This window comes from Thunnus thynnus, chromosome 24, assembly GCF_963924715.1.
Source record: "Thunnus thynnus chromosome 24, fThuThy2.1, whole genome shotgun sequence".
NCBI classification, from domain to species: domain Eukaryota; kingdom Metazoa; phylum Chordata; class Actinopteri; order Scombriformes; family Scombridae; genus Thunnus; species Thunnus thynnus.
In genome coordinates this window covers 4,510,258-4,535,097 of record NC_089540.1, presented here as the reverse complement: position 1 = coordinate 4,535,097, position 24,840 = coordinate 4,510,258, and the positions used below count along the sequence as shown (strand labels likewise).

Here is a 24,840-nt window from a genome sequence, read left to right as displayed (position 1 = left end):
ACACTCCTACAACTAAATGTTACTTCTAATACTACGAATACTACTGCTACTACTACTACTACTACTACTACTACTGCTACTACTAGCTGAAATAATACTATTCATTTTAATAATAAAAATGACTTCTCAGCAAATAATACGAAAAAAAATTCTTGTGTTTAAGTTTTAAAAACTATTTTAAATTGTTTGAATTTGGCATTTTGCCAGAGGTGTGATGGAGTGGAGTCGCCCCTGCCCACACACACACACACACACACACACACACACACACACACACACATACACACACACACACCTTCCCCCGCGACCCCCCCCTAACAACCCCCCTCGTGCGCCCCATGCACGGGGACACCAATGTGTGACAGTGGCGGATGGCCTTGGCCACGCGGGACGCAGCCGCTGCGCTTCGCCTTCGCGGGACAGGTTCCACACGCGCCCTTTTTTTTAGACTAGACTTGCCTCACGTCTTTTTTTTTACTCTCTCTCTCTCTCTCTCCCTCTCTCCCTCTCTCTCTCCCTCTCTCTCTCTCTCTCTCTGTAACTCTCTGTCTCTCTGTGTCTCTCTCCCTCCCGCCTCCTCACCCACTAATCTCGCCAACTCCTCGCTTGTTCGCCTGGAGCCCAAACAAAGAGAAGAAGGAGGAAAGAAGTGAGAGAAGCAGCGCGCAGCCGGGAGGGGAGACGCGTTCAGAGGAGAGCGGTAAGCAGGTGGATGCTGGAGTGATGGTGCTGGTTGAAGTGGGAGGGAAGAGGAGGGATTATCATCCTAACACCTGCTGGATTATCCAGCACCTCTCATGCTGCGTTCACTTCCCTGTGGGAAAGACGGCGCGCAGGAAGCCACAAATATTTTATGAATTGAATGTAGGATAGTTTTGTGACTTAAAAAAGTGGACATAGGCTCACTGAAATGGATGGAATCCTGAGATTTTAGACTTTTTTAATATCACAATATCTATTATTAATATTATTATTTAAAAAAAAACATTTGGACAGTAAATTAGGGTGTTTTGGCAATTGGCTCCCTCATGCCAGCCACCCTTGTCTCTCTCATTTGTCTCTTAGAAGTAGGTGGTACTGTAAGTGTAGTCAAGTCAATTTTATTTGCATAGCCCAATATCACAAATCACAAATTTGCCTCAGGGGGCTTCACAGTCTGTACAGTTTTACAACATCCTCTGATCCTTGATTCGAATAAGGAAAAACTCCCTTAAAACCCTTTAATGGGTAAAAAATAGAAGAAAACTCAGGAAGAGCAACAGAGGAGGATCCCTCTCCCAGAGAGGAAAGATGTGCAATAGATGTGTGTACAGAATAGAAAAAGAAAGACAAATTAAAGAAATACAGCATAGAACAGGATAACAAAATTATGACAGATTTATAATATATATAAAGAATGTGATGAGTGTAGGCCTGTTCACACCAGCCACCTAACTGAACAAAACTGGTAAGGTGTCAAAAATTAATATTCTGCATTCTTACAAAACTGGCATTTTAGGATATTGCACAAACAATTTTCCTCCTTTATAATATATAAGAAACGTAGCTTAAAACCAGTATTCCTATTAATGTTGTTTTCACAGATCACTATAAAACATGGTGCAAATTACCTGGTAGGGCCATCCCAGGATATTTTGCTTTTGTGAAAATATCATCATTTTTATTCTCTATCTGTAAAAAAAAAAAAGAAAAGAAAAAAAAAAGAAAGCAGATGACTAATCAACTGAAGTTTGGAGATGGGCCTTAATTTAATTTAATTTAATTTAATTTAGTTTGAGCTCTGTCATTTCCAATTCAGAAATACCAGTGGTGAAATGCATGAATATACAGTGCATGAAATAGACTTCACATCACACATGTTATGCATTACAATAATTTTTTAATCTGATCTCTTATACTTAAATGGCGGGAGACCATTTCCAACAGGTTTTCTGTGGTTGGAATATTTGATTTGGGAGAGTATGAAGTTAAAAGTAGTGTTCATAAGTGTTGAGCTGAAGGGGGCAAACAAATTCAATAGAAAACATCCGTCATAATAATAACTGTGAACACTTTGAAGTTGCTGCTCTCAACCACCCAGTTGTTGTTATTATTATTTCCATATCTCCTGTTTCACTAATGCATATTGCTTTATTGGAGCCCAAAGCTTGGACATTCTTGAGTCTGACAAGATTTGCATTCATTTTAGGCACCATTACCTTTTTGTACATTTGTGCACGTTTTTGGACCCTTACACACCTTTGTGCTTCTTTATCAAATATGTTCTTTTATATATTTTATTTATATTTTGGTACCTTAAGGCATTTTATGCACCTTTACACACTGTCACAAACCTTTGTGCACTTTCTGTGTATTCTTGTGCAGTCGCTGTCTTTGAACTATTATCAGTTTGTAGAGCAATTTCATCAAGAAAAAACATTGGTCATGTTAGCTGCATTAACTAAGTTGTTCTCACTGAATTACAATGGTAATGCATGTGAGCCGAGCCAGAGTAGGTTGCGTCATTTACTGGATAATGATCAGAATTGTCTTTCATCTGAACATTGCCACTGTCTGCATATCTTAACAGGGTTTTCAGGGTGCAAACGGCAGGCCAAGAGTTAACTGTTTGACTGTTTTAGCACAAAGACCTCTGATCCATCAAAAGCACACGCCAGCCAGGACAATGTCCATCTGGCAGCTTCTCTATTGTCTGTCTTGACAGATGGTATTTCATCACGTCAACACATCATGTACATGTACACATGCCACAGTTCGACTGGTGTATCAGTAGACTGTTAATTGGTTTCCTCATTTGTTAGCTGAGAATAGGAATGTTTCATTCAACTGTAGGATTTCAGAAAAGTCACTAAATGTGAGCAGCTATGACATCATTTGAGGTGGATTTTTAAACTTTTATTGTATTAATGTAATAAAACACAACTTCTTAATGATATTTCATATGTGTACCTTAAGTTTGTCTAGTACTCTATCGTGTTTGTTTGGTGACATTATATTTTAGGAGATTTTATTCATTGGTATTACTTTAGTATTCTCAAAGGGAACTAGTGTTTTTTTGATAACCTGTGAGTAGTTTTCTTTTTTAAAATGTTAAATGGATGGTTGCTTGATTTTTCAGACTTCTGATTTACTTCTCGTGAGGGTAGATGATGGGTTTATGTTTAATGCTAGAGGTAAAATAAGTTGTAGATGACCTCATTCAGTTGTGACAGAGTGCTGGCTCAGATATACAGACGTAGCGTATGCTACTGTAACTGTGAGTGTGTGTATGTGTTTGCGTGTGTGTACATATCAGTCGATCCCAGGCAAACATTTGCCCTCCTCAGCATTCCTGGGATGTGATGAGTCCAGCATTCAACAGGGACGACCTGTTATCCACTCATTCACTTCCCGCAGATGGCCAGCCATTGTCCGCTAGACAGCCAGCCCTGCGGCACATACACACACACAAACGTAACTACACACAAATGCGTGCACATCTGCAAGCAAATGTATGTGTGTATATAATATAGTAAAGACACAGGCATGCATGCACAGATTTGCAGAGAGTGACATATGGACATGAATAGATACAGTATTGTTCTGTCTTTATGATTATGTTTAACTAATTCTAAAATCTGGAAATTATAAAAAATCTAAAGTATTTTAATTATAATGATAAGGACTAGAGGTAGACTGATAGATGAGCTGATATCTTGGTCGATATATGCATATGGTAGATATATCTGTATCTGTACACGTAGGCTGATAAGTCATTGCAATGCAGAAATAAATACGTGTAGATATAGTGTCACCATTACCCAGTTGGGCCATCAGAGAGCACTGACAAGTTTATTTTATCCAGTTCATTATCAGCCAACTCTGCAGCTCCTCTCAGGTCAACGCAGCGTTTTAGTTTCTTTTAGCTCATTGTTTTGGTTGCATCTTTGCTTTTTTGGTTTAGTCTCATTGCTTTCATCAGTGTGATTTCCAGATGCACCAGACAGCAAAAACACTCTAAAGACCCTCTGTACGCTACCTGCCCCGCACCAAACAGCAGACAAAGTTAGCAACTAGCTGGTGAACATAGTGAAGCATTTAGCAGCTAAACAGCCTGATATTTCCTACTGGAGAGTGAATGTCTAACTAGGCAACTGTTTGCTAACAAGTTCACCATATCAACTTAAAAGGTGATACTATGTCAGTGTTTTGTTTATAGCTTGCTTCTGCACCCAAGAGGTGGTTGTGCAGATTTTGCTGTGCCAAGTCTTCCTTTTAATAGGTCTAGAGTCACTAAACATGGAGCTGTTTGGTTGCGTCGTGTGATAAGTTGACTAGACACACATTTCTCACACCATGGCTGCTTCTGGTTTATTTTATAGGTGTGATTGCTTAGGGAGTTTAGTTAATTTGTAGGTTCTATTTTCAAATAGATTCTGCATTCATTTTAAATCTCTTAAAATTGAAATGTAAATGACAATTTTGTGTGTGACAATGACCTGTAGAGTTAACAAGAGCATTTTGTCTCTCCTTTCAGGATATTGTTTTTTCTTCTGATCTCTGGTCGATGGATTTATCACTGACAATACAACAATATTTTAGTAAGCCTGTTTTCACTTTTTGTTGTCTCTGTGTCTCCTCTGACCCCAAACCATGTGATAGACATTTCTTTCAGGCCCTCGTCTGTTCTATTACTAAAAGGAATTTCGGTACAGGCTGGTAATGAAACCCCAGAGTCTCTAAGACCTAGTTTGTTGTCAGGATTAACAACTGTCCTTACTGACTGGAACTATATTTACCATATTGACACAATATCAGTGAACAATTGGAAACTATTGTAGCTTTTAGGTAAATATGAACATGTGGTGAAAACCTATTGCAAAACAGTCTATAAGTTGGCAATTTGAAACATTCAAAATTATGTCTGTTTAAGATTAAAGATGACTGGACATAAACTCTGTAAGCTAGACAGTGGACAAGTAATAAGCCAGCCAAAAAGTGGAAGTTGAATGATTTATGACTGATTTTATTCTTATAGTAGTTGATACACCTCCCAACTGTGGTCCCTGACTATCTGAGTATCCTTCTCAATTGTCTTTGAGAAAATTGTTTGAGTTAGATTGTCGTGGGTCCCATCTCCTGAATGATCCTTACTGAGAATAAACTCCTAGAGAATTTTTTTTTCAAACCTATTGGACATTGGTATTTTAAAGGATAAGGTTGACATCCCATTAAAAGACCCAAACCAACAATGAACTTATCTCATTCTTCTGTGCTATTAGCTTCCATTGTTGTAATCTATGAAAACACATCAATGTGCTACACGTCGCTCTTGAAAATGGCCATCGTAGTTTATTTTACATCAATCCTGTGCTGGTGTTGTAATTACTCATAGCCCCCCAAATGTGTATTAATCCACCCTTGAAAATAGTCCCCAACAAATTTTTTCCTGTTTGAGTAACATTTTGCTAAAAATAACAGTGCCTAGTTATTCTTAAGTAGGAACCAATGGGCTTGGGGCTGAGAGCCACAGACAGGGACAGGAAATAGAAAAGACAGACTAACTTTTTTTGTGTGTCTTCACAGAATTTGTTGACACCAAGAAAAAATATAGTAAAACCTAGACTTATCCTTTAAAACAAATATCCATCCACTGCTAAGTCTTCATTCCTATAATATACCACATAATCTGTCCACCTCCTCCATACAGAACTTCTGCCTCCTTCCCTGACTCCTGCTCATCCTAACAAGGACTTCTTGTTTTTCTCTCCAGGCTAGAAAATCGAGTGAAGCATGGGTGACTGGAGCTTTCTGGGGCGGCTGCTGGAGAATGCTCAAGAACACTCCACTGTGATAGGAAAGGTGACTGATTGACTGTTGATTAACTTGATCAACATGAAATTATATCACATGAAGTTTACCCTCTTTCTCTCAGATAATCCTTTGCACCCAACAGTATTCATAATGGCCACATTTTAGAATCCTTTCTGATGTTTCTAACAGCTTCACCATGTGGCTCAGTTGCCTCTTTTGTACCACAATCCAATACGACACATTATACCAGCTGAAGCACCTGTTCTGTTTTTTAAACCTTCCGTCCTTCCGTGTCAGGTTTGGCTGACCGTCCTCTTCATCTTCCGCATCTTGGTGCTGGGTGCAGCAGCCGAGGAGGTCTGGGGTGACGAGCAATCTGACTTCACCTGTAATACACAACAGCCCGGTTGCGAGAACGTCTGCTACGACGAGGCCTTCCCCATCTCCCACATCCGTTTCTGGGTGCTGCAGATCATCTTTGTCTCCACGCCAACCCTCATCTACCTGGGCCATGTCCTGCACATTGTCCGCATGGAGGAGAAGAGGAGGGAGAGGGAGGAAGAGCTCAGAAAGGCCGGACGGCACCAAGAGGACCATGACCCTCTATACCACAATGGAGTTGGAGACGGAGGAGGAGGCGGGAAGAAGGAAAAGCCACCAATCCGTGACGAGCATGGGAAGATCCGGATCCGAGGGGCGTTACTGAGGACCTACATCTTCAACATCATCTTCAAGACCCTGTTCGAGGTGGGCTTCATCCTAGGACAGTACTTCCTCTATGGGTTCCACCTGAGGCCGCTCTATAAATGTGGCCGCTGGCCCTGCCCCAATACTGTGGACTGCTTCATCTCCAGGTTAGAGGGTCTCATTTAATTTTAGGACATGTTTGTTTTAGATGTTTCTTTGTGTCTTGATTTTTTTCTTGTATGTTTGTGTTGTTCATTTGCCATGCAAAGCCAACTTTTCCCATCCACTGAAACCTTTTCATATATACATTTGATTCAATTGACCATTCGCTAAGCCTCACCACTTAGTTACTGTTGCTATGCCTGTCACGCTTTCTGTTCTCACGCAGCCTATAACCCAACAAACTAATGCAGTAAGTTAATAATGTGCTCCTTAGCCTTGGAAATAATGCTAGGTTACTAGTGTAGGTATTAAGCTAGTTAGCTAGACAAGGTAATGATTGCAGCTGATGTTAGAGCAGATAAACACACTGTTAAAAATATTTACTATAATTACATTTGTTTTCATTTGTGAATTAAAGAGGAACTCCACACTAAATTATCTTTTGTGCTGTACACATAATCACATAGATTCATGTTGGCATATTATAATACAGGTGATTTTTGCAACAATATACATATTTTGTGCAATTGTGTATGTATCAGCTTGTAGCCTGAAGTTCAGTTCAGCCAAATTCTCTGGCCCCTCGAGGTATATTTCGTACATTTACCCTCCCAACTGTGGTAGCAGTTGCCGTGTCGTGACTGTCAAAGCAGTGCTGGACTCTTTCCAGTAGAAACATAGAAAGAACACATCCCGGTTAAATAGCCACAAGGCCACCCCTCATACAGCTCCTCTGTTGCATTTTTTTTAATATGATGGGAGGGAGAGTTCTTGCAAAATTTGAATGTGTACTTACTTTTTAAACTATTTTTGTGCATTTGTTGTTGCAGACCAACTGAAAAGACAATCTTCATCATCTTTATGCTGGTGGTTGCCTGTGTGTCTCTGGCCCTCAACCTGCTGGAGATCTACCACCTGGGCTGGAAGAAAGTGAAGCAGGGGGTCACCAATGAGTTTGTACCCGACAGTGATTCGCTGCCAATGGGTGCAGATGAACCCGACGCAGAGACGATTCCTGAGCAGACCTCTGCAACAGTGCTTGACTGTTTGCCAGCGTACGGCAGGGTGAGCGTAGTGGGGGCTGCGGAGGGAGGAGCCTACAATCCAACTGAGACCTCCTTAAACCCTAACATAGCAACCGCCCCTGTCAAGATGGATGGCACAGCATTCCACCCAGATGACTTCCTGTTCGATCCCCTGCATACTTCTTATTATGGCAATGACGAGAAAGGGAGCACTGGGAGCCACGGGCAGCTGTCGGCAGTGGAGCAGAACTGGAGCAACATGGCGCTTGAGCTCAACAATCTGGATGGAAAAAACTCCTCCTACTCCTATCCTCCTCCTCTTCCTTCTCCTCCCACCTCCAACTCCTCCTCTCCACAGGGGGGGACAACTCCACTGCCTCCTCAAGAGGAGCAACACTCCTCATATCCTACACTTCCTCGTAATACCCCTCTTTACCAGCTCTCACCACAAGAGGCGCCGATGGATGAGGAACCGTGTACACTCCCATATGACGACTTCACCGTGGTTACCAAGGCGGAGATGCATCAGCCTCCTGCTGCCGCGGCGACAGACATCCGGAAGCCAAGACGGGCCAGCAAGAGCAGCAGCGTCCGAGCACGCCCTGATGACCTGGCAGTGTAGCTAAAACACACACTCACACATTTACACAAGCATGCATACATGCTGTATACACATATGCAATTTTTCACACATGCACAATGTATTTAACCACACACAATCATGCCCTCCAGCAAAAGACTGATGCCTGCAAGACATAGAGATTAAGCTGGAGTTGGTCATTTATTTTAATCTCAGATTTACGAACCAGAGGGAGGGATACAAAGAGTTTGGCCCAGTTGCACTAATGGTGCTGATGCCCTATCCCTATATGCCCTACATATTAGTAACAATATGTCCACGTGAGCCTCTCAACTCTTAAGACACCAGCTCATAGGGGCTTTGCAGGTGTGTCAAAAATCTCCTAGCAACACATCTGGAGTCATTTTGGAGAACTCAGTGGAGAGATTGCTGTCAACACAGGAGATCCAATTCCAATTAATTTCAAACGATAAAAATACTGCTACCACTGCATCATGGTTATTCACCTAATATAACTTCAAATAATATGATAAAATGTAAAATATCAATATAGTTGATGCAAAAAACTGAAGCAAATTGTCTTAATTGTGTTTGCACAATTCTAAACATCATAGTAAAAGACATACAATAAGAAAGCTTGGTGGATACAAACAGGAAGGAAGGAAGCTAAAGGGCTTACCCAAAGTCCTCGCCAATATGAAAAATCCAATTGAGTGTAATCATAAACGTCAGACAACAAGACAAGACAAGAGCAGCTAAAAAAACTTAAAAAAATGAATTTACAATCAAAAATAAAAGAAAGAATGATGTAAAAAAAAAAGCACAGTGCACAGAGCTGCAGTATTAGAACAATGTCATCCAAAGTGCCTTTGATTTTTTAGACACATACAAGGTTCTAGTATGAATATTGTCATTTTTATTAAGTCTATTGCTTTTGACACCTTTGTTGAGCCCAACCAGTAAGAGGTAATGCCAGTCATTTCGTAACTTTGTATGCTTCACAATCAAATGCCCTGATCAGATAGCATAGACGTATAGGGCACGACCACTGGTCATTGCTGTACAGTGAGACAACAAACTAACATTATGTAAACATAAAATAAATCTGTGATGAAGTGACTTCTAAGACTAAAACATGTGTGCTAACCATGTTTAGCTTATACTGTGAAACGAATGGTTTGACATTTTATTTGCATTTTTGTCGAGAGTAGAGGCTTCATACCGGTCTCATGTCTGTGTGCTAACTATAAAGCTAGAGCAGGGAGACAATTAGCTTAGCTTAGCGTTAAGACTGGAAACGGGGAAACAGCAAGCCAGGCTCACTCAAGTGCAACACTACCATGTTGTAACTCATGTGTACATTCACAAACCAAAATGAAAAGTTGTGGTTTTACAATGTGTTGCTAGAACTATGTCTCTCCGTCGTGACGTCATATTGTTCAGACTGTAATTCTGAATGACTGTATTGGAAAAACCGTTGATGTCAGCCTGATATCACAAATTCTGACAGCTAAGATATCTCCCACTTGATAAAAAGAATTACATTAGTGTCAAAAGTAGCTAATTTAGGCTATTTAAATGGTGTGACTATAAGGCTTATAGTTTGCGTAACCAACAATCCAAAGTCTGAATAATGCTAGGTTTTCCTCTTCATCCCATTCTACCGAATGCAGCTATGAATGAATGCAGCTTTAGAGGTGCTGGTAGGCATATTTATGACCATTTATGATGCTGTGAGTCAGGCTAGCTGTTCCCCCCTGCCTACAGTGTTTATGCTAAGCTAAGCTAATCATCTTCTGGCTCTAGCAATAAATACACAGAGGTGAGAGTGGTATTGATCTTCTCAAAAAGCAAGAAAGTGAATAAGCGTGGAACTATTCCTTTAAGCAATACAATCAGTATTATCTCACTTTCTCAACCAAAAGCTGAAGATCTCCAACATGGCTGCCAGAGGGTGTGTTACAGCAACTAAAAGCTTATGTATGAATTGTTATTTGCTTGGCACAAATGGACAAATTAAGGAGCCAACATGCCTGCCACTTACTGATCTGGCCAGACTCACTTTTCTTTGGAGAAGTTGGATTGGATCACAAACATACACACTCACATACACGTACACACACCTGCAGTATATATATATATATATGTATATATATATGTATGTATATATATATATATGTATATATATATATATAGCCAGCACAGACAGGAAAAGGTTATAGTGATGATGATGATGATGCTGATGATGATGATGATGATGATAATGATGATGATTGGACTAACTAATAAGTTTGGGAGCTTAGCGGCAGAAATACTATATTCTTTTATTTTCATCCTTCTTTTATTTCTTTGCTGGGAGACATCAGAGGAGAGGTTTGCACTTTTGTTTCTTTATTTTTATTTTTCTTGTGACGTGATGGTGGAGCTGAACAGTCCGTGTGTCTGTTGAACCTGTCTGTCTGTGTGTACTGCTCTCACTCAGCCTGTAGTTTCAATGAAGAGAGGGATGCACTGACATTCGGACAGAGCAGAAGACTAGAGGAAAGCAATAAACGCAGTCCCACCCTGAGACATAGTCCTTAGGCTTCGCAGGCTGTGTGTGTGTGTGTGTTTGTGTGTAAGTGTGTGTGTGTGTGTGTGTAGGTACCTTAATTTTGTTTCAGTGTTTCCAAAATGACATCTCTGCTGTTACATCAGGGTAAACTATATAGAGTATATAAATATGTACATATATAATGATCAGTAGTAATGATAGGCTACACAGGATGTTATACAGAACTACCTACATTTTAAAAAAGTTAGTTTCTGCTCAAGCTGCAATTTATAGAGACTTTCACCTAGAAAACCAAAATCTAAAGTGCTTTGGCTTATTCTGACATTGGCCCAACTGGTCACTTTATACAAAAATCCAATGTTAGAAGAGTTGATGCTAATAAAAACAATATCCTCAAGGGCTAAACTACATTTCAATGAGTTCTTTATTGAGAAATCTTTAGTTTTGCGGCTTGGACAGAGCGTAAAAATCAATACACCTTCTTTCTGATGCTTGTGTTTGCAGTGTGTTACAGAACGGTTGAGTTCCCCCTAGCTGTTCTGTATAGAAGGACTTTAAGTTAATTTTTTAGACTAGCTGTAGGATATACAGTAGCTTTTAGATTTTGGAGAAAAAAAGAAAGCAATATGATCTAAAAAAGTGATCAAATTTATCTGTTTGTTTGTAACAGACATAATTTTTCCCATTCTTCTCATTAATTCCTGCCAAATGAGACAGAAAAAAATATACAGAAAATGGCACAAATAAGTTCAGTTGTATTCCCTTACAACAACTGCCCAACAACTTCAATTTATCCAATCACGTTATTCTAATATTTCATCCAACGTTCAGGAATAAAAAATGTAGGTTAGTAGCAAGACAACAAGGGAGAGTGGTTTGGGGCAAACTATGGGTTTGTACATCTTTGTGTTTCTCTCTGGGCAGAATATTAAGATACTTACTGTAGTTACTTAGTTATAATACTTGAAAAAAGCAGAAAAAGTGCTAGACTGTATCACAGGGCATGTGTTCAAATTAGTGTTTGAAGACCATAAACAGAATAACCTAAAGAAAGTACGGTCAGATTCAACATCAATACTTTCAACCACATCTCATGGTCTTCATTGTTTTTAAGTTTTAACCAGATCTGGTAAAATGCTTTACCATCAGGTGAATAACCCATGACACTGTTACATTGTTACAATGCCATGGGTGTCAGCCTTCTCCTAAATGAAGATGGCAGTCGTGCTGCATGAGATTTTTACTGCAGCTAGCTGCCAAATCTTTAAGTGCTTCAATTAATGGTTATATACTGTACAAATAAATCAGTACAGTGGGAATGTTTGCTCATCTGCATTGATGGCAACTTGGAAGTCATGAGCTTAATAATCAGAGTGGCTTAGCATTCAAACTTTTAGGTAGAAAAGCCATAGTCTAAACGATTAACGGTAGCATAGAGTTAACACAGAGGCTACCTTATACATTGCCAATGTTTATTGGACATAAACAGAGTTGTTAATTATTGCAGAGAGTTAGATAGAATAGATAGATAGAATTGATACTCTCATGTCTGTCTGTTAAATACACAGCCACAGACGGGAGGCACTTACCTTAGCTTAGCATAGAAACTGGAAGCAGGGGGAAACAGCTAGCCTGTCTTTGTCCAAAGTTCAAAAATGCAGCAATTTTGGACAAAGCCAAGCTGTTTCCCTCTGCTTCCAATCGTTATGCTTAACAAAGCTACTGTAACTGTATCCTGACTGTAGTCTCATATTTAAGGTACAAATAGGAGAGTGATATCGATCGAAAACTATTCCTTAAACATTTCCATCTGTGTCTTTATGAAAGCACAATACAAATTCACAGGAGTATCCCTTTAATTTAGCAATTAACAGGTCCAGGCTGCTAACATTATTGCAGATAACTGTCATGGCTTATAGACCTTTTTCAAAGCAGATATTTGGGCATGCACAGCAAAGCACAGCTGCAATTAATAACATTAACAATGGCTGAATCCCAAATGCATGACCCTGGTTAAGTAGCATGATGTTTCACCAGCGTGGCTTCCTTGGTCACTTGAATGGAACTGAGCCGTCATTAATGTTATCACCTGTGCTTTCCATACTATGACAAGTCAAAATGTTTGCTCATTCAGTGTACTATGATGCTTATCTGAGTATGAACAAATCACGATTAAGGCTTTATTTGCAGTACAAATAGTTTAAGCTTGACTTAGGAACTGAACATGGGTTGCCATGTTGAAAGCAAATGTGTCCGCCCACACATAGCCTTCAACTTCAATGGCCTTTGGCACTGGGATCGGTGGCCTGTCAAGGTGTTTTTTTTCCAACTCTGACTTTGAAAGTTTATGATTCCCAACTTGTCCTGAATGCAATCACTTAACAACTATAAAACAACATGAAACATGAGGTGACAAATGAGAAGCAAGGTGCAGTAAAATGCACTTCAGTTTTGGCACATTGGCTGCATTTTAGTTTAGTACAACACATTCTCTAAAGATATGGTGAACCAAAGGCTGAATATATGCTGTTTGCAGACTGTGTCTATGTTTACATGTCTCTGATCAAACTTAGGTGCCAAAATATTTCAGCACACCATGGCAGCTGAAGCGTTGAATCTATTCTTTAGAAAAGAAGTTATTTCTTGTGATGTGTATGATTTAACCAAAGATATTCCCAAACCAAAGAGATTTGTGCCAAAGAGATGACAATATTTGATGGATTTTTAAATGTCTTTGCTTGGGAAACTCACCCCTAACCCTTACAAACATGGCTTTAACCACAAGATCAGTTTTACAACCCTTTAATGAATCTGAGAAATGAGAATTCCACCAAAAAAGACATTATGTTGAACTTTGTCTCTAAAAGATTGTTGAAACAAGGTTCATTTTACTTATTTCTATTGCTGAAATGTTTTTCATACCTTGTAGTTCCAAGTTGTTCTTAGTACCTTTGATATGTAGATAAAGATTTGCACAGTTAGATAGTAATGAGGATCTGATGATACTATAAATAGAAAAGAAAAATAACAACGGGTGTCCTACAGTAGGAGGAGGGATATTAACATATTTTTGTTTATTTATGGAAATTATACAATCCAAATTAGACTTGGAATAGAGAAGAAATCTAAAATGGTTGTTCTTTTTCTGTCTTGAATATGGATCGAGAGACTTTTGGCTACTCCAACTTTAACACCATGGATGTGCCCGGAATCAAAAATCCCCCGATGGAAAACAGAGGTTGTGTGATGGGATTTTCATGGCGCACCTACAAGCAGGGACACAGACTCCCTCGTGTTGAAAATGAAAAACAACCCCTGCTTTTACTCCAGCTGTAAAATGACTGTCTTTGAAGAGAAGTGCCTTGCGTCTAAACCTTTTGTTTAAGAACATGTTGATGTAAATGTTCATTTACCTCAGATGTTTACAGAACTGTTACTGAATAAACTTTTTGTACCATACCGGTTTTCTGTCATGGTTAGTGTTTTATTTTCCTGTTTGGGGTCCAGAAATCCAACTGACTGACCAGTTATAAGTGATGTTTAATCTCAGTGAGGCCCTTTTCTGGTTAAATAAAGTAAAAACAAGTGGCGATCATGTGCAGTAAACGCGAATTAATATCAATTGCTTAAATCTGCTATAGTCACTATTTTTATATGAACAATGGATCGAATGACTAATTGTAATGTGAAAGATGTCGCTCATCGTGACACACCCACAAAATTATCACATGATTTTTAGCATCTTTCAACTCATTGTCTTGGTGTTTAGCACCACAACTTTTCTGTTTTAATTCAGTCATGCCGCTCTCCTCTGTGTCGTTTTTAGTCACAGCAGGAAGCTGTTGCCAGTGAAAATGTTCTGATAAACCCGCTGTACATTACCTGCTCAGCACCAAACTACAGTCAGACAAAGTTAGCAACTAGCTGGTGAACAAAGTGGAGCATTTAGCTGCAAACGCGACTAGAATGAATGCTAGCAGTAGCCCTGTTACTTTTTCAGTTCAGTGTTTCATGTGAACTTTTTTGTATTTTTGCCAAACATACAACATAGGGCCTAAGGAGGGTCATGGATGGATTCCAATCAATAGTTCCCCAAGGGATGAATCCTGTGACTTTCCTCTGGTTCCACTATCAGGACAAAACCTCAACCTGTACAAAAGAAATATAAAAGGTTAAAACACAGATTGGAATTAAATTTATGGATACAGATTTATGCTCCCCAGAGGATGAATTCTTTCCGTGTCCTAGTGTCCATGGACACTAGGACACGGAAAGACACTAGGACACCTGCTATAGCAGAACAATAGATGATCCTTTTCCTATTTTATTCTACTTTTTTAAAATTTACTTTTTTGAAACTAAACTTACCTCTTGCTGAGCTCCAGATGCTAGTAAAATGTGTCTCTGGCAGATGAAATAATAGTTAACAGTAATACTAGCTAGTGTCTTTAGGGAATAAAAAATTAAACACTTGTTTTTTTTTAATTGATCTCAAACTTTGTCCCCACTGGACACTCTCTTTGACCTAAAGTCAGTCACATTAACTGGAAATAACATCTCAAACATACTGGTGATTGGCTATTTCTTCAAGAAAATAAATTGAAATATAATGAATAAAAGAATGTCAATTAATTATTTTAGCATGGTCACTGATTAATATTATCTGACAGCCAGTGGCTGTGTGTGTATATGGATGCAATGAAAGCATTCAGTACTGTCTGTTATGCATGTGTGTATGTGCGTTAGTGTCTCTACGTGCACATGCACGTGTGTGTGTATGCGTGTGTGTCCTGATGGCCTCGCCCATTAAGCTGTGCTGAGGCCAGCACTTCCTTTATGCTTGCTGAAAGTCCCAGGGATTTTGGCTGAACAAAAAACCTCTCCAGGGAGTGAAAGGGCCTTGAATGCCTGCTAATGCCGTCCCGACCCCTGGACTCTTGCAGGCTGCTGCGTACGTGTCTATATGGTTCAATATATGAGCATGGGATAGTCTGTGAAAATACTGTATGTTGTAATGATGATGACTATCAGCTTTCATATGTATTGTATCCAAATTCTTTCAGACATCTCGGCCATACATGACTACATGACTTTTTGAGGGTGAAAATGGAAAGCTTGACTTTCCTGCTGCAACAAATAATAATATAGTGTTAACTTTAATTTACTCTTGAGAATAGAGACACAACGCACAATAAAAAATGAAAACATGGTATTTGACTATATCTTTTGAGTGAGAATATCACAGCTTTTCTGTTCAAAACAGAACTGAAATCTCTCACAAGAGCAGTTTTTTACAAGTAGCGTAAGAGCAACCAGAACGTCTGAAGGAAATGTCTCTGACAAGCGTCTGTGTCAATAAAGTTTTGACAACCAGCAATTCCTTTGATTTGAGACCAGTGTTGGAGAACTTCACACATGCTTGGAGACCTTTTACTGAGCTTGCATCTACACCTGCAACTCGTTGCTAGAAATCATTAACAACTCTGTACAAGTAGAGGAACAGCAACTTTTTTTTTTTAGTTGTTGATTCAAGCTTCCAACCTCCAGTGTCTGCTCAAAAGTAAGCAATATTTTTCTTAGTTTGCTTTTGAAATGTTTGCACACCTACAAATACAGTGACTGAGAGAGTCCAGCACATAGTAACACAGTAAGACACATGGAGATACTACAGATAAAACAAAAAGTCAGAAACACTGCACTATGAATGTAACACACTGAGCTACAGTGGAACATGAATGACTGAACACGTGGTATTTGTTGAGAGAAAACATCCATGAAAAATCTAAATGTTAAAACTAGAATGAATCACCAACACCACAGATTGCACATTTGGAGCTTATGTTCCTGAACAGTAATTCTTGTTTTATGTTCAAACTGATTGATAGGGTGAAGATATTCATGAGCTAACACCATTTAGACAACATAATAGTATGCACAGCCACCTGTCCAGCATTGGTCTGATCTGCTATTGTAGCAAATCGTGTCTTCTCAGGGGTTGAGGTGCAAATGAGATGCAGGACCAAACCTCTTTAAGAAATTTCTTTAAAAACGGCACACACACAAAAACATCATCACCTGAATTTTCTTGACTGTCAGTTGCCTAGTAGTTTTTTAATACTATCATGCTGTCCTTTAGACATCCACTGGTTTGCACAGTCTCTAAGTGGCAAGGGTGAAATTGAACTTGTAGGACTTTTAACCCTAATTTTCACACTAGAGCAGCACTTGAGCTAACCAGAGGGGCATTTGGGCTGGACACAGAGGCACTTGGAGTGTACTTGCGCCCACAAGTGAGGCATTTAGACCACTCTAGTGCCCATTTGGTATGATATCAGGGGAAGTGTGCCATTAGAGCACAGGCATCCTGGTTAAAAACAGGCATTTTGACAATTTGGAAATATTCAGAGAAAGAGGTTTAAGACACAAATGTGCAAAAAGGGCTGCTTGTTAAGATATTCATATGTCCTGTCTAATGTAGGATTCTGTTACTATAGCTCTTTCTGGTCAGTCCAATCCTCTCATTGTTTCTGGTGTAACGCATTCTTATGTACAGTAGGTCCTCTAGTGGCCAAACTCTGTAGTTACTTCATACATTTTTTTGAGTTTGATTTTTGTTCCTCATAATTATTTTTGTTCAGTCTCAGTTTCACATTTGCAAACTCAAAATATCAAACTCATAATAATAATTTAAAAAATACAATAAAACTACTGACTGAAATTGGCAGAATAATTTACACTCCAGTATACAGTTTTCTTTCCCACTTTTTATTCATCAAACAAAAGTCAGATTTTCATTCCACACTGTTTGTATGACAATGGGGCACTTATTTTCTTCAATGATAGAACTTTATTGCAATGCATTGGTCCACAAATCCAGATCTTTCTCTATCTGATTCCTGATGTTAACCTTCTCTCATCCACTCTGAATAACTGATAAGAAGACTTTACTTTGATGCGTGTTCTGTCTCCCTGTCTCTTGTTTCCTCTGTATAAGCAGATGACTGTGAGATATTCTCCCATCTCTGACTACTAATCCCGACATCCCATCATTGCTGAGGTAATAGGTTTAGACAAAGGGGAGACTGTGGTATCAGCCAGTGCCTTTGCGTTCTCATAGTGGTAATACTCTGAGCCCTTGAACACATTGATTCCCTCTGGACCACACAGACCAGCATCGATATCGTGCAAGGCCAAAGCATGATCTTCGGTCACGACCCTCGGCGTGGCGGTGAGGTCGACGTCATGCATCGTGTGTCCTGTTGAAAGAAATAGGTGTGAGTTAAGATGTTTGGCAATAACTTGTGAGCAAATGTGAAGCTTATATTATTTGAAAGTAGCTTTAAATTTAAAGTTCAACCCAAAATTTCACCAAAAAAATAGAAATAAGAACTCTGTAACATTACCTTGGATTATGTGAACCGTGTGTTCACTGGGACAGACAAAAGCAGCGTCCACATGTCCCTCAATGCCGAGCTCTTCCTTCAAGGTTTTAGGGTAGCCTTCAATCAGCGTGTACTGACCATCTCCTTTGTAGATGTAAACCTTATCGTCCTGCAGGTGTTTGGCAGAACAGGAGGAATTTTAGTTTTAACCTCACACAGTTCGAGGTTTCTAATAAAAATAGGAAGAAGTTTGACTGGTTACTTCAAGGCGTACCTTAATCAAGTAGATTTTATCAGTGTAGGAGAAGACAGCATCCACCCCATGGGTCACCTCCTTCCACGCCCTGGTGATGTGGAAGGCGTGAAGGCCGTCACGCTTGGTGTCCAGACGCATGTAGATAGGGCCTGGGCAGATTGAACTGTATTCTTAGTGAAAGCTTTTCAGCAAAATAATTTGTCTATTGACAGGTTCAAATTCAAAAGAAATGTTATGATATTTTGGGAATTACATTTTCTTGCCAAGAGTTAGATGAGAGGATTGTAACCACTCTCTCCATTAACTATGAAGCTAGCTTAGCTTAGCATAGCAAGACTGTTAAAAAATACACCCGTGCCTCTAAAGCTCACTAATTAACACATTGTATCTTGTTTATTCAATTTGTACACAAACTAGACAAGTTGTGGTTTTATGTATACACGCTGTCACTAATTGTATTTTCTAATTTTAACTAGAGCCTGGCTAGCACTTTTACATTCCTACCAGCCTTTATGCTAAGCTAAGCTAATCACCTTCTGGCTCTGTGGCTTCATACTTAACAAAAGTTCTTCGCATCTAACTCTCAGCAAGAAATCAAATGGAATATTTCCCAAAATGTCGAACTGTTCCCTTAAAGACTGCTATTTTTGTGTATTTGACTTTACCTGCAAATAAATACGTTTTGCCTGTATCATCAGCGGTGATGGCATCTATTTTGGTTTCACTGCATTTAGGGATTTTATAACCACCTCCATGGCCTGTAAGAAGATTACACATTGATTTGAAAGTAAATACTTGTATAAAAATTAATCTGTTTCTACTTCTTGTACCAAAAACAACCATTTTAAGATTTGAAACAATTTACACTTTGATTTTATTAACTTTCTTGATGAACTCACCAAAGCTTTGGCACGTCATGAAATAATTGCGGGCGTCCTTCGGGTAGCCATCTCCGGCCACCTCTCCTGTTACTGGGTTGAACCTGGTGAAGTTGTGTCCATGGAAACAGTAGTGTTGCATCAGCCAGTGTATAGCAGAAGTGCAGACAGGCAGGTGGGACCATGTCTTGGTCTTCACTGTCTTTGTGGTAATATCATAGACATGCACATCATGTCCTGTGGGGAGGGGGGAATTATTAGTTTTAGAGACAGCAAGAATGCTGAAATTCTTAAAAAATGTGAAAACAGAAAATAATATACTGCAGGTTTGCTGCATTAGGACAAGTCAAATAATTTAAGTTGAATTTATGCCATTTACTGTAATTTGACTGTGACAAAGAACAGCAAAAGAAGTATTTCATCAGTTTAAAGCTGCTTATCATGACAAAACTCACTCCTGCTGCAGCCAATTTCTTCCACTAGGGGGCAGCATTATGCTTATAATAATCCACAGTTATAATGTAGAGCATTGGCATTTGTCAAGAGAAATTTTCTCTCACTTTATCTGATTCCATTATTTCTTCCTTTTATTTTTAATGTTATTTTAATTGCTCTATATCTTGATTTTAGTGAGATGGATAATTTTGTAGTAAATGCCAGCATACCCTTGAAGAACAGAACCGAGTCGCTCTTGCACTGTTCTTTGGGACACTCCACAGCAGCATCCAGATGAGTAGGGACTCCTGCGAAGACCTCCTGGATTTCTTTTGGATACCCATCCTCCAGGGTATGGTTATAGTAGCTGAACACCTTGTCATCCTGGAGATTACATGAAAAATCAGTGACAGATACTGCGCTACCTCTTGGTCTGTCTCTATTTCAATCAGACTCATATCACAAATTAAGGTGTCTGTGGCTTATACCAGGAGTAAAATCATACGATCGTGTTCATCTGGGTTCTCTGTGTTGTGCATACGGAAGGCGGCGTCAATATGTCCTAAGCCGTGGATGTCATCCAGCTCTTTGAAGGTCTCATTGGCGAGATGAACTTCACCACCGAAGCCGCCCCACACGTAGTCACCTGAAGGGAAAACATCAGAGGAGTTTCATTACACTGTAATAGAAATACGTTCAGTTTGGAAAAATATATAAATGAAATTTAAATAACCTGATGAGAAAATACAGACCATAAGTCTAAATAAGAGTTGTAAATGTAGAATGTAAAAAGATACTCTTTATTAAAACTGTCCCACACCTTTGAAGAAGAACATTTTTCCTGTCTCATCAGGAACGATTGCATCAAATTCAAGCCCTGAACACCGGTCTGGCAGAGCTGCATGGTGGCCTCCATCTTTATAAAAATAAATAAATTGATAAATAGTAATACAACTCTTGTTACTATAAATGTAATATGAATTGTAAATATGGAAAATGTTAATAAGTGTAATATGTAATATGTATACTAAAGACCCACGTCCTTCTGCTGCATGTTCGTGGTGCCTGTGAAAGATTAAAAAAAAAAAAAAAAAATGTTAGTTCTACTGCAAAATTACTTTACATAGCACCATATCCCATTTAATTTTTCAAAAAATCCCTGAGTCATGATCCTAACAGGTGAATCAGTGACAAAACACCAAGATGACTCAGCACTCTTGTATTTGTTGAATCAATCCAACCAGTGAACTTTGTGAACTAGCAGAGTTATGAAATGAATGGACAGTGACCTGTGTATTTCCACTACACTGATAAGAGAAAATACAGAAACAGAGACTGGACAAAATAACACAATTACCTAACAGTATGATGTGATCCAATGCTTCAAAAACAAAAACTATGACTTAAAAAATGATCAAAGAATTGACTCAACACCTCTTGGGCACAGGACAGAAAATTATTGTATTTGGCTTGGATTATATTTTAAGACATTCGATTATTCAATTATAAAATGAATTATACCACATATTAAACACAGGTCAATTATGTTTTATCTTTTTAGCCTTAATAAACAATCTGTACACACAAAGCTCTAAAATTCAAAGGGTTGGAAAAGCTCTTGAAAGACAATGCACATGACACCAATAGTGAAGGATCTTGAGACCAGGATATCAGGACTAGCACATCCTGACATGAATGACCTACTTAATACAAGTAAGAAGAATTTATTAATACTCACGTAGGGGCGCCGTTAGTGAGGCAAATAGCTAAGCACAAAAAAAGAGTTTTGGTGAGCAGCTTCATGATTTCCAGTCCCGATGGAGTCCTCAGATGTGGAGTCTCACTGTGGAGCAGAGGTGTAGCTGTGCATGAGCTGAAGCTGCACTTATATGCTGAAACGGTGTGTGGGTGGACACGTTAGGAAATTCCTGTGTGTGCGTTTGTGTGTGGGTGTATGTGTGTCTATATTTGCATTGACAAATCGTTGGAATTGCAGTTGTTGCAAAATGAGGCTCTGACATGATCATTAAAGAAAAACTTACTCATTTGGTAATGTCTTTATTTCCTAAATAACTGTTAATATTTCTTGCACTGTAACTTAGGTACTACACTATATACTACATTACAGCCACAATATCTGCCACTTGATGAAAAGAACTACATTAATGTCAAAAGTAGCTAATTTAGGTTATTTAAATGGTGTGACTATAAGGCTAATAGTTTGCGTAACCAACAATCCAAAGTCTGAATAATACGGCTATGAATAAATGCAGCTTTAGAGGTGCTGGTAGGCATATTTATGACCTTTGGTGCGAGTCAAGCTAGCTGTCCCCCCCTACTTCCAATGTTTATGCTAAGCTAAACTAATGAATAAGAGTGGAACTATTCCTTTAAGCAATATGATCAGCATGATCTCACTTTCTCAACCAAAAGCTGAAGATCTCCAACATGGCTGCCAGAGGGTGTGTTACAGCAACTAAAAGCTTATGTATGAATTGTTATTTGCCTGGCACAAATGGACAAATTAAGGAGCCAACATGACTGCCATTTTCTAATCCGGCCAGACTCACTTTTCTTTGGAGAAGTTGGATTGGATTACAAACATACACACTCACATACATGTACACACACCTGCAGTATACATACATATATATATATATATATATATATATATCACCAGCACAGACAGGGAACGGTTATAGTGATGATGTTGCTGCTGCTGATGATGATTGGACTAACCCCCAATACTATGCAGCAATGCTATATTCTTTTATTTTCATCCTTCTTTTATTTCTTTGCTGGGAGACATCAGAGGAGAGGTTCTTGTGACATAATGTGACTGTGTGTACTGACATAGTCCTTGCAGGTTGTGTGTGTGTGTGTGTGTGTTTGTTGGTATTTGTTTTTGTCTTTGTGTTTGCATTGCCAAATGGTGGCATTGCAGTTGTTGCAAAATGAGGCTCTGACGTGATCATTTAAGAACATGACAATTTACTCATTTGGTAATGTCTTTTTCTCCTAAATAGCCATTAGTATTACATGCAGTTTAACTTAACTGTGACACTATATACTACATGTAATGTACATGTAATTTGTCTTGAGGCACAGTGACAATCCTGTAATCATCAAAATAAAAGCTGCTGAATGCTTGAGAGGAATCTTCTTTGGACAAAGGCACGAAACGAGAAACTTTACTTTGCCTTTGATGTGGAATTTCAAATAAAATGATCGATCTGTTTGGTTAACATTTTACCACCATTTACTGTGTTTGATAATTGCATACGCATCAAATCAGTATCAGTGAGTTCTAAGCAGATAAAAGTAAAGCTTTCAGTGTGTTCCCTAGGTTGTCAGACAGGCTTTTCCAAGAATACTTTTTTTTACTTTTTTTTAGCAAATATGCTGACCGGAGAAATAAATACCCAACAGTCAGTGAACAGCCTTTGAGTTTGTGTGGCAATGTGTGGTTAGGCAATAGCCCAAGTAACAAAAAGAATGAGCAAAATTTAATTGAAATCAAAGTTTAATTATTTTTACTCAGAGAAATCGACAGTACAAAATTTAGATAGAATAGACCCATTCCAACCATAAGCCAGCTTAACTGTTTGATCTTCAATTACACTAAGACCTCTCAAATTTGTCTGGATATTCGATTATTTAAATGTGTTGCCATACAGGGCATGATTCACAAGATTTCAAAATATAATTTGGGCAAACAGCATTATGGGTTGATGCTTGAGATTAATTTGAAAAAAACAAACAAACGTTAGAAACACTCACAGTCCTTTGAAAGGCATGCAATAGTATTATAATTTGAATCTTTATGAACTGTATAGATACAAAGAAAATAATTTGTACTAATCGTCTACACTTCTTGCATCTACTGATTATCATAATGAAAAAATCATAAAGCACTATCACCATTTTAAAATCTCATCAAACATGATCATATCAGATTCTAACAGGTAAGAGGTAGAGGCTGTAGATTATACTCAAAGAAACTCACAATTAATTTCCAAGGATATTTCCTGCTATCACAAATTTAACCCTTTCACTGTATCACAGTAATTAGTCTAAAATCTATCTATGTTTGGTTCTATGTCTGTCTTTACCATCATCTGCAGTTCACTTGTAGCGATAGATCTTGATGCAGTGATTCATGCTGTCTGATACAACAATGTGGCCATCTGGGAGTAGTGCCAGACCCCTTGGGCTACTCAGGTTATCGGTCACCAGAGGCCAGCCAACACTCTTGGATGGGTAGAGAAGAACGCGGTGGTGCTGCTTGCCCCAGTCTGCCACCATGACATCCCCATCACTGTCGATACAGAGACCCCAAGGGCAGGTCAGGACAGGCCCCAGGCCGGAGCACACCCCCAGGATTCGGATAGTGTTCCATCCAGGCTCCAGGACCCGAATGCATGGGACACGTCCTGTTTCATTGCCTCGTTCTGATACTGCCATGAGCCCAGTGATGAGACAGGCTGCCACCAGGTAGGGTCTATGGTACCCGGTCACCACTGTGCGCTCTAACCTGGCCCCGGTTTTGGGGTCCAGCTTCAGGGCTGTTAGGGTGCCACGTTTGATGTCAGCGACCAAGAACTCATCTTCACGGGTAACTGTCACCCCTCTGGGAGCATCCAGCTCTTCATTGGTGGAACCAATCATTGTGCCTCCAAATGTCTGCAGGAGGCGTCCATGACGGCTGAACACCAACACAGCTCGTTCAGCAGCACAGGTCAGGGCAATGAGGCCCTTTGAGTTTACAGCCACATCAAAGTAGTTGCAGATGCGGGAAGACCTTTCTGATCCTGAGGGGGACACCTGCTGTACAACATTTTTCTGGAGATCAGTCACTTGAATGCGAGCATTTCCACAATCCACCACAAATAGCTGCCCTTTGACCGTTGCATGGACACCGCTTGGAAGGTTGAAGTCAGTGCGGCCTGATCCTTGTTTTCCAAACTGTTTGACCAGATAAGCAGAGTCAAGCGCAGTTGAGCCGCCCTCTTCCTCCAGTTCCCTTAATGCTGACACAACTCTCTCTTTCTTGTCCTTGTTGTATTGCTGTGATTCCTTGGCTTGATG

The 24,840-nt window shown here is 39.3% G+C and overlaps 2 protein-coding genes across 2 annotated transcripts; one reads left to right on the top strand and one right to left on the bottom strand.

Moving 5' to 3' along the window:
* The first annotated feature begins 514 nt into the window (after positions 1-514).
* LOC137177220 (gap junction alpha-3 protein-like) lies at positions 515-10,369 on the top strand. Its single transcript, XM_067583391.1, has 4 exons — positions 515-700; positions 5,753-5,841; positions 6,091-6,647; positions 7,473-10,369. The coding sequence occupies exons 2-4, from the start codon at positions 5,773-5,775 to the stop codon at positions 8,287-8,289; spliced, it is 1,443 nt and encodes a 480-aa protein (XP_067439492.1). The 5' UTR covers positions 515-700; positions 5,753-5,772; the 3' UTR covers positions 8,290-10,369.
* Positions 10,370-17,550: 7,181 nt separating this feature from the next.
* Positions 17,551-21,623, bottom strand: hpxb (hemopexin b). Its single transcript, XM_067583399.1, has 10 exons — positions 21,491-21,623; positions 20,792-20,817; positions 20,573-20,668; positions 20,241-20,398; positions 19,983-20,136; positions 19,339-19,554; positions 19,105-19,197; positions 18,458-18,588; positions 18,205-18,352; positions 17,551-18,057 (listed from the first exon to the last, which is right to left on the bottom strand). Exons 1-10 carry the CDS (start codon positions 21,553-21,555, stop codon positions 17,831-17,833), a joined length of 1,314 nt encoding a protein of 437 aa, XP_067439500.1. The 5' UTR covers positions 21,556-21,623; the 3' UTR covers positions 17,551-17,830.
* Positions 21,624-24,840: the final 3,217 nt, after the last annotated feature.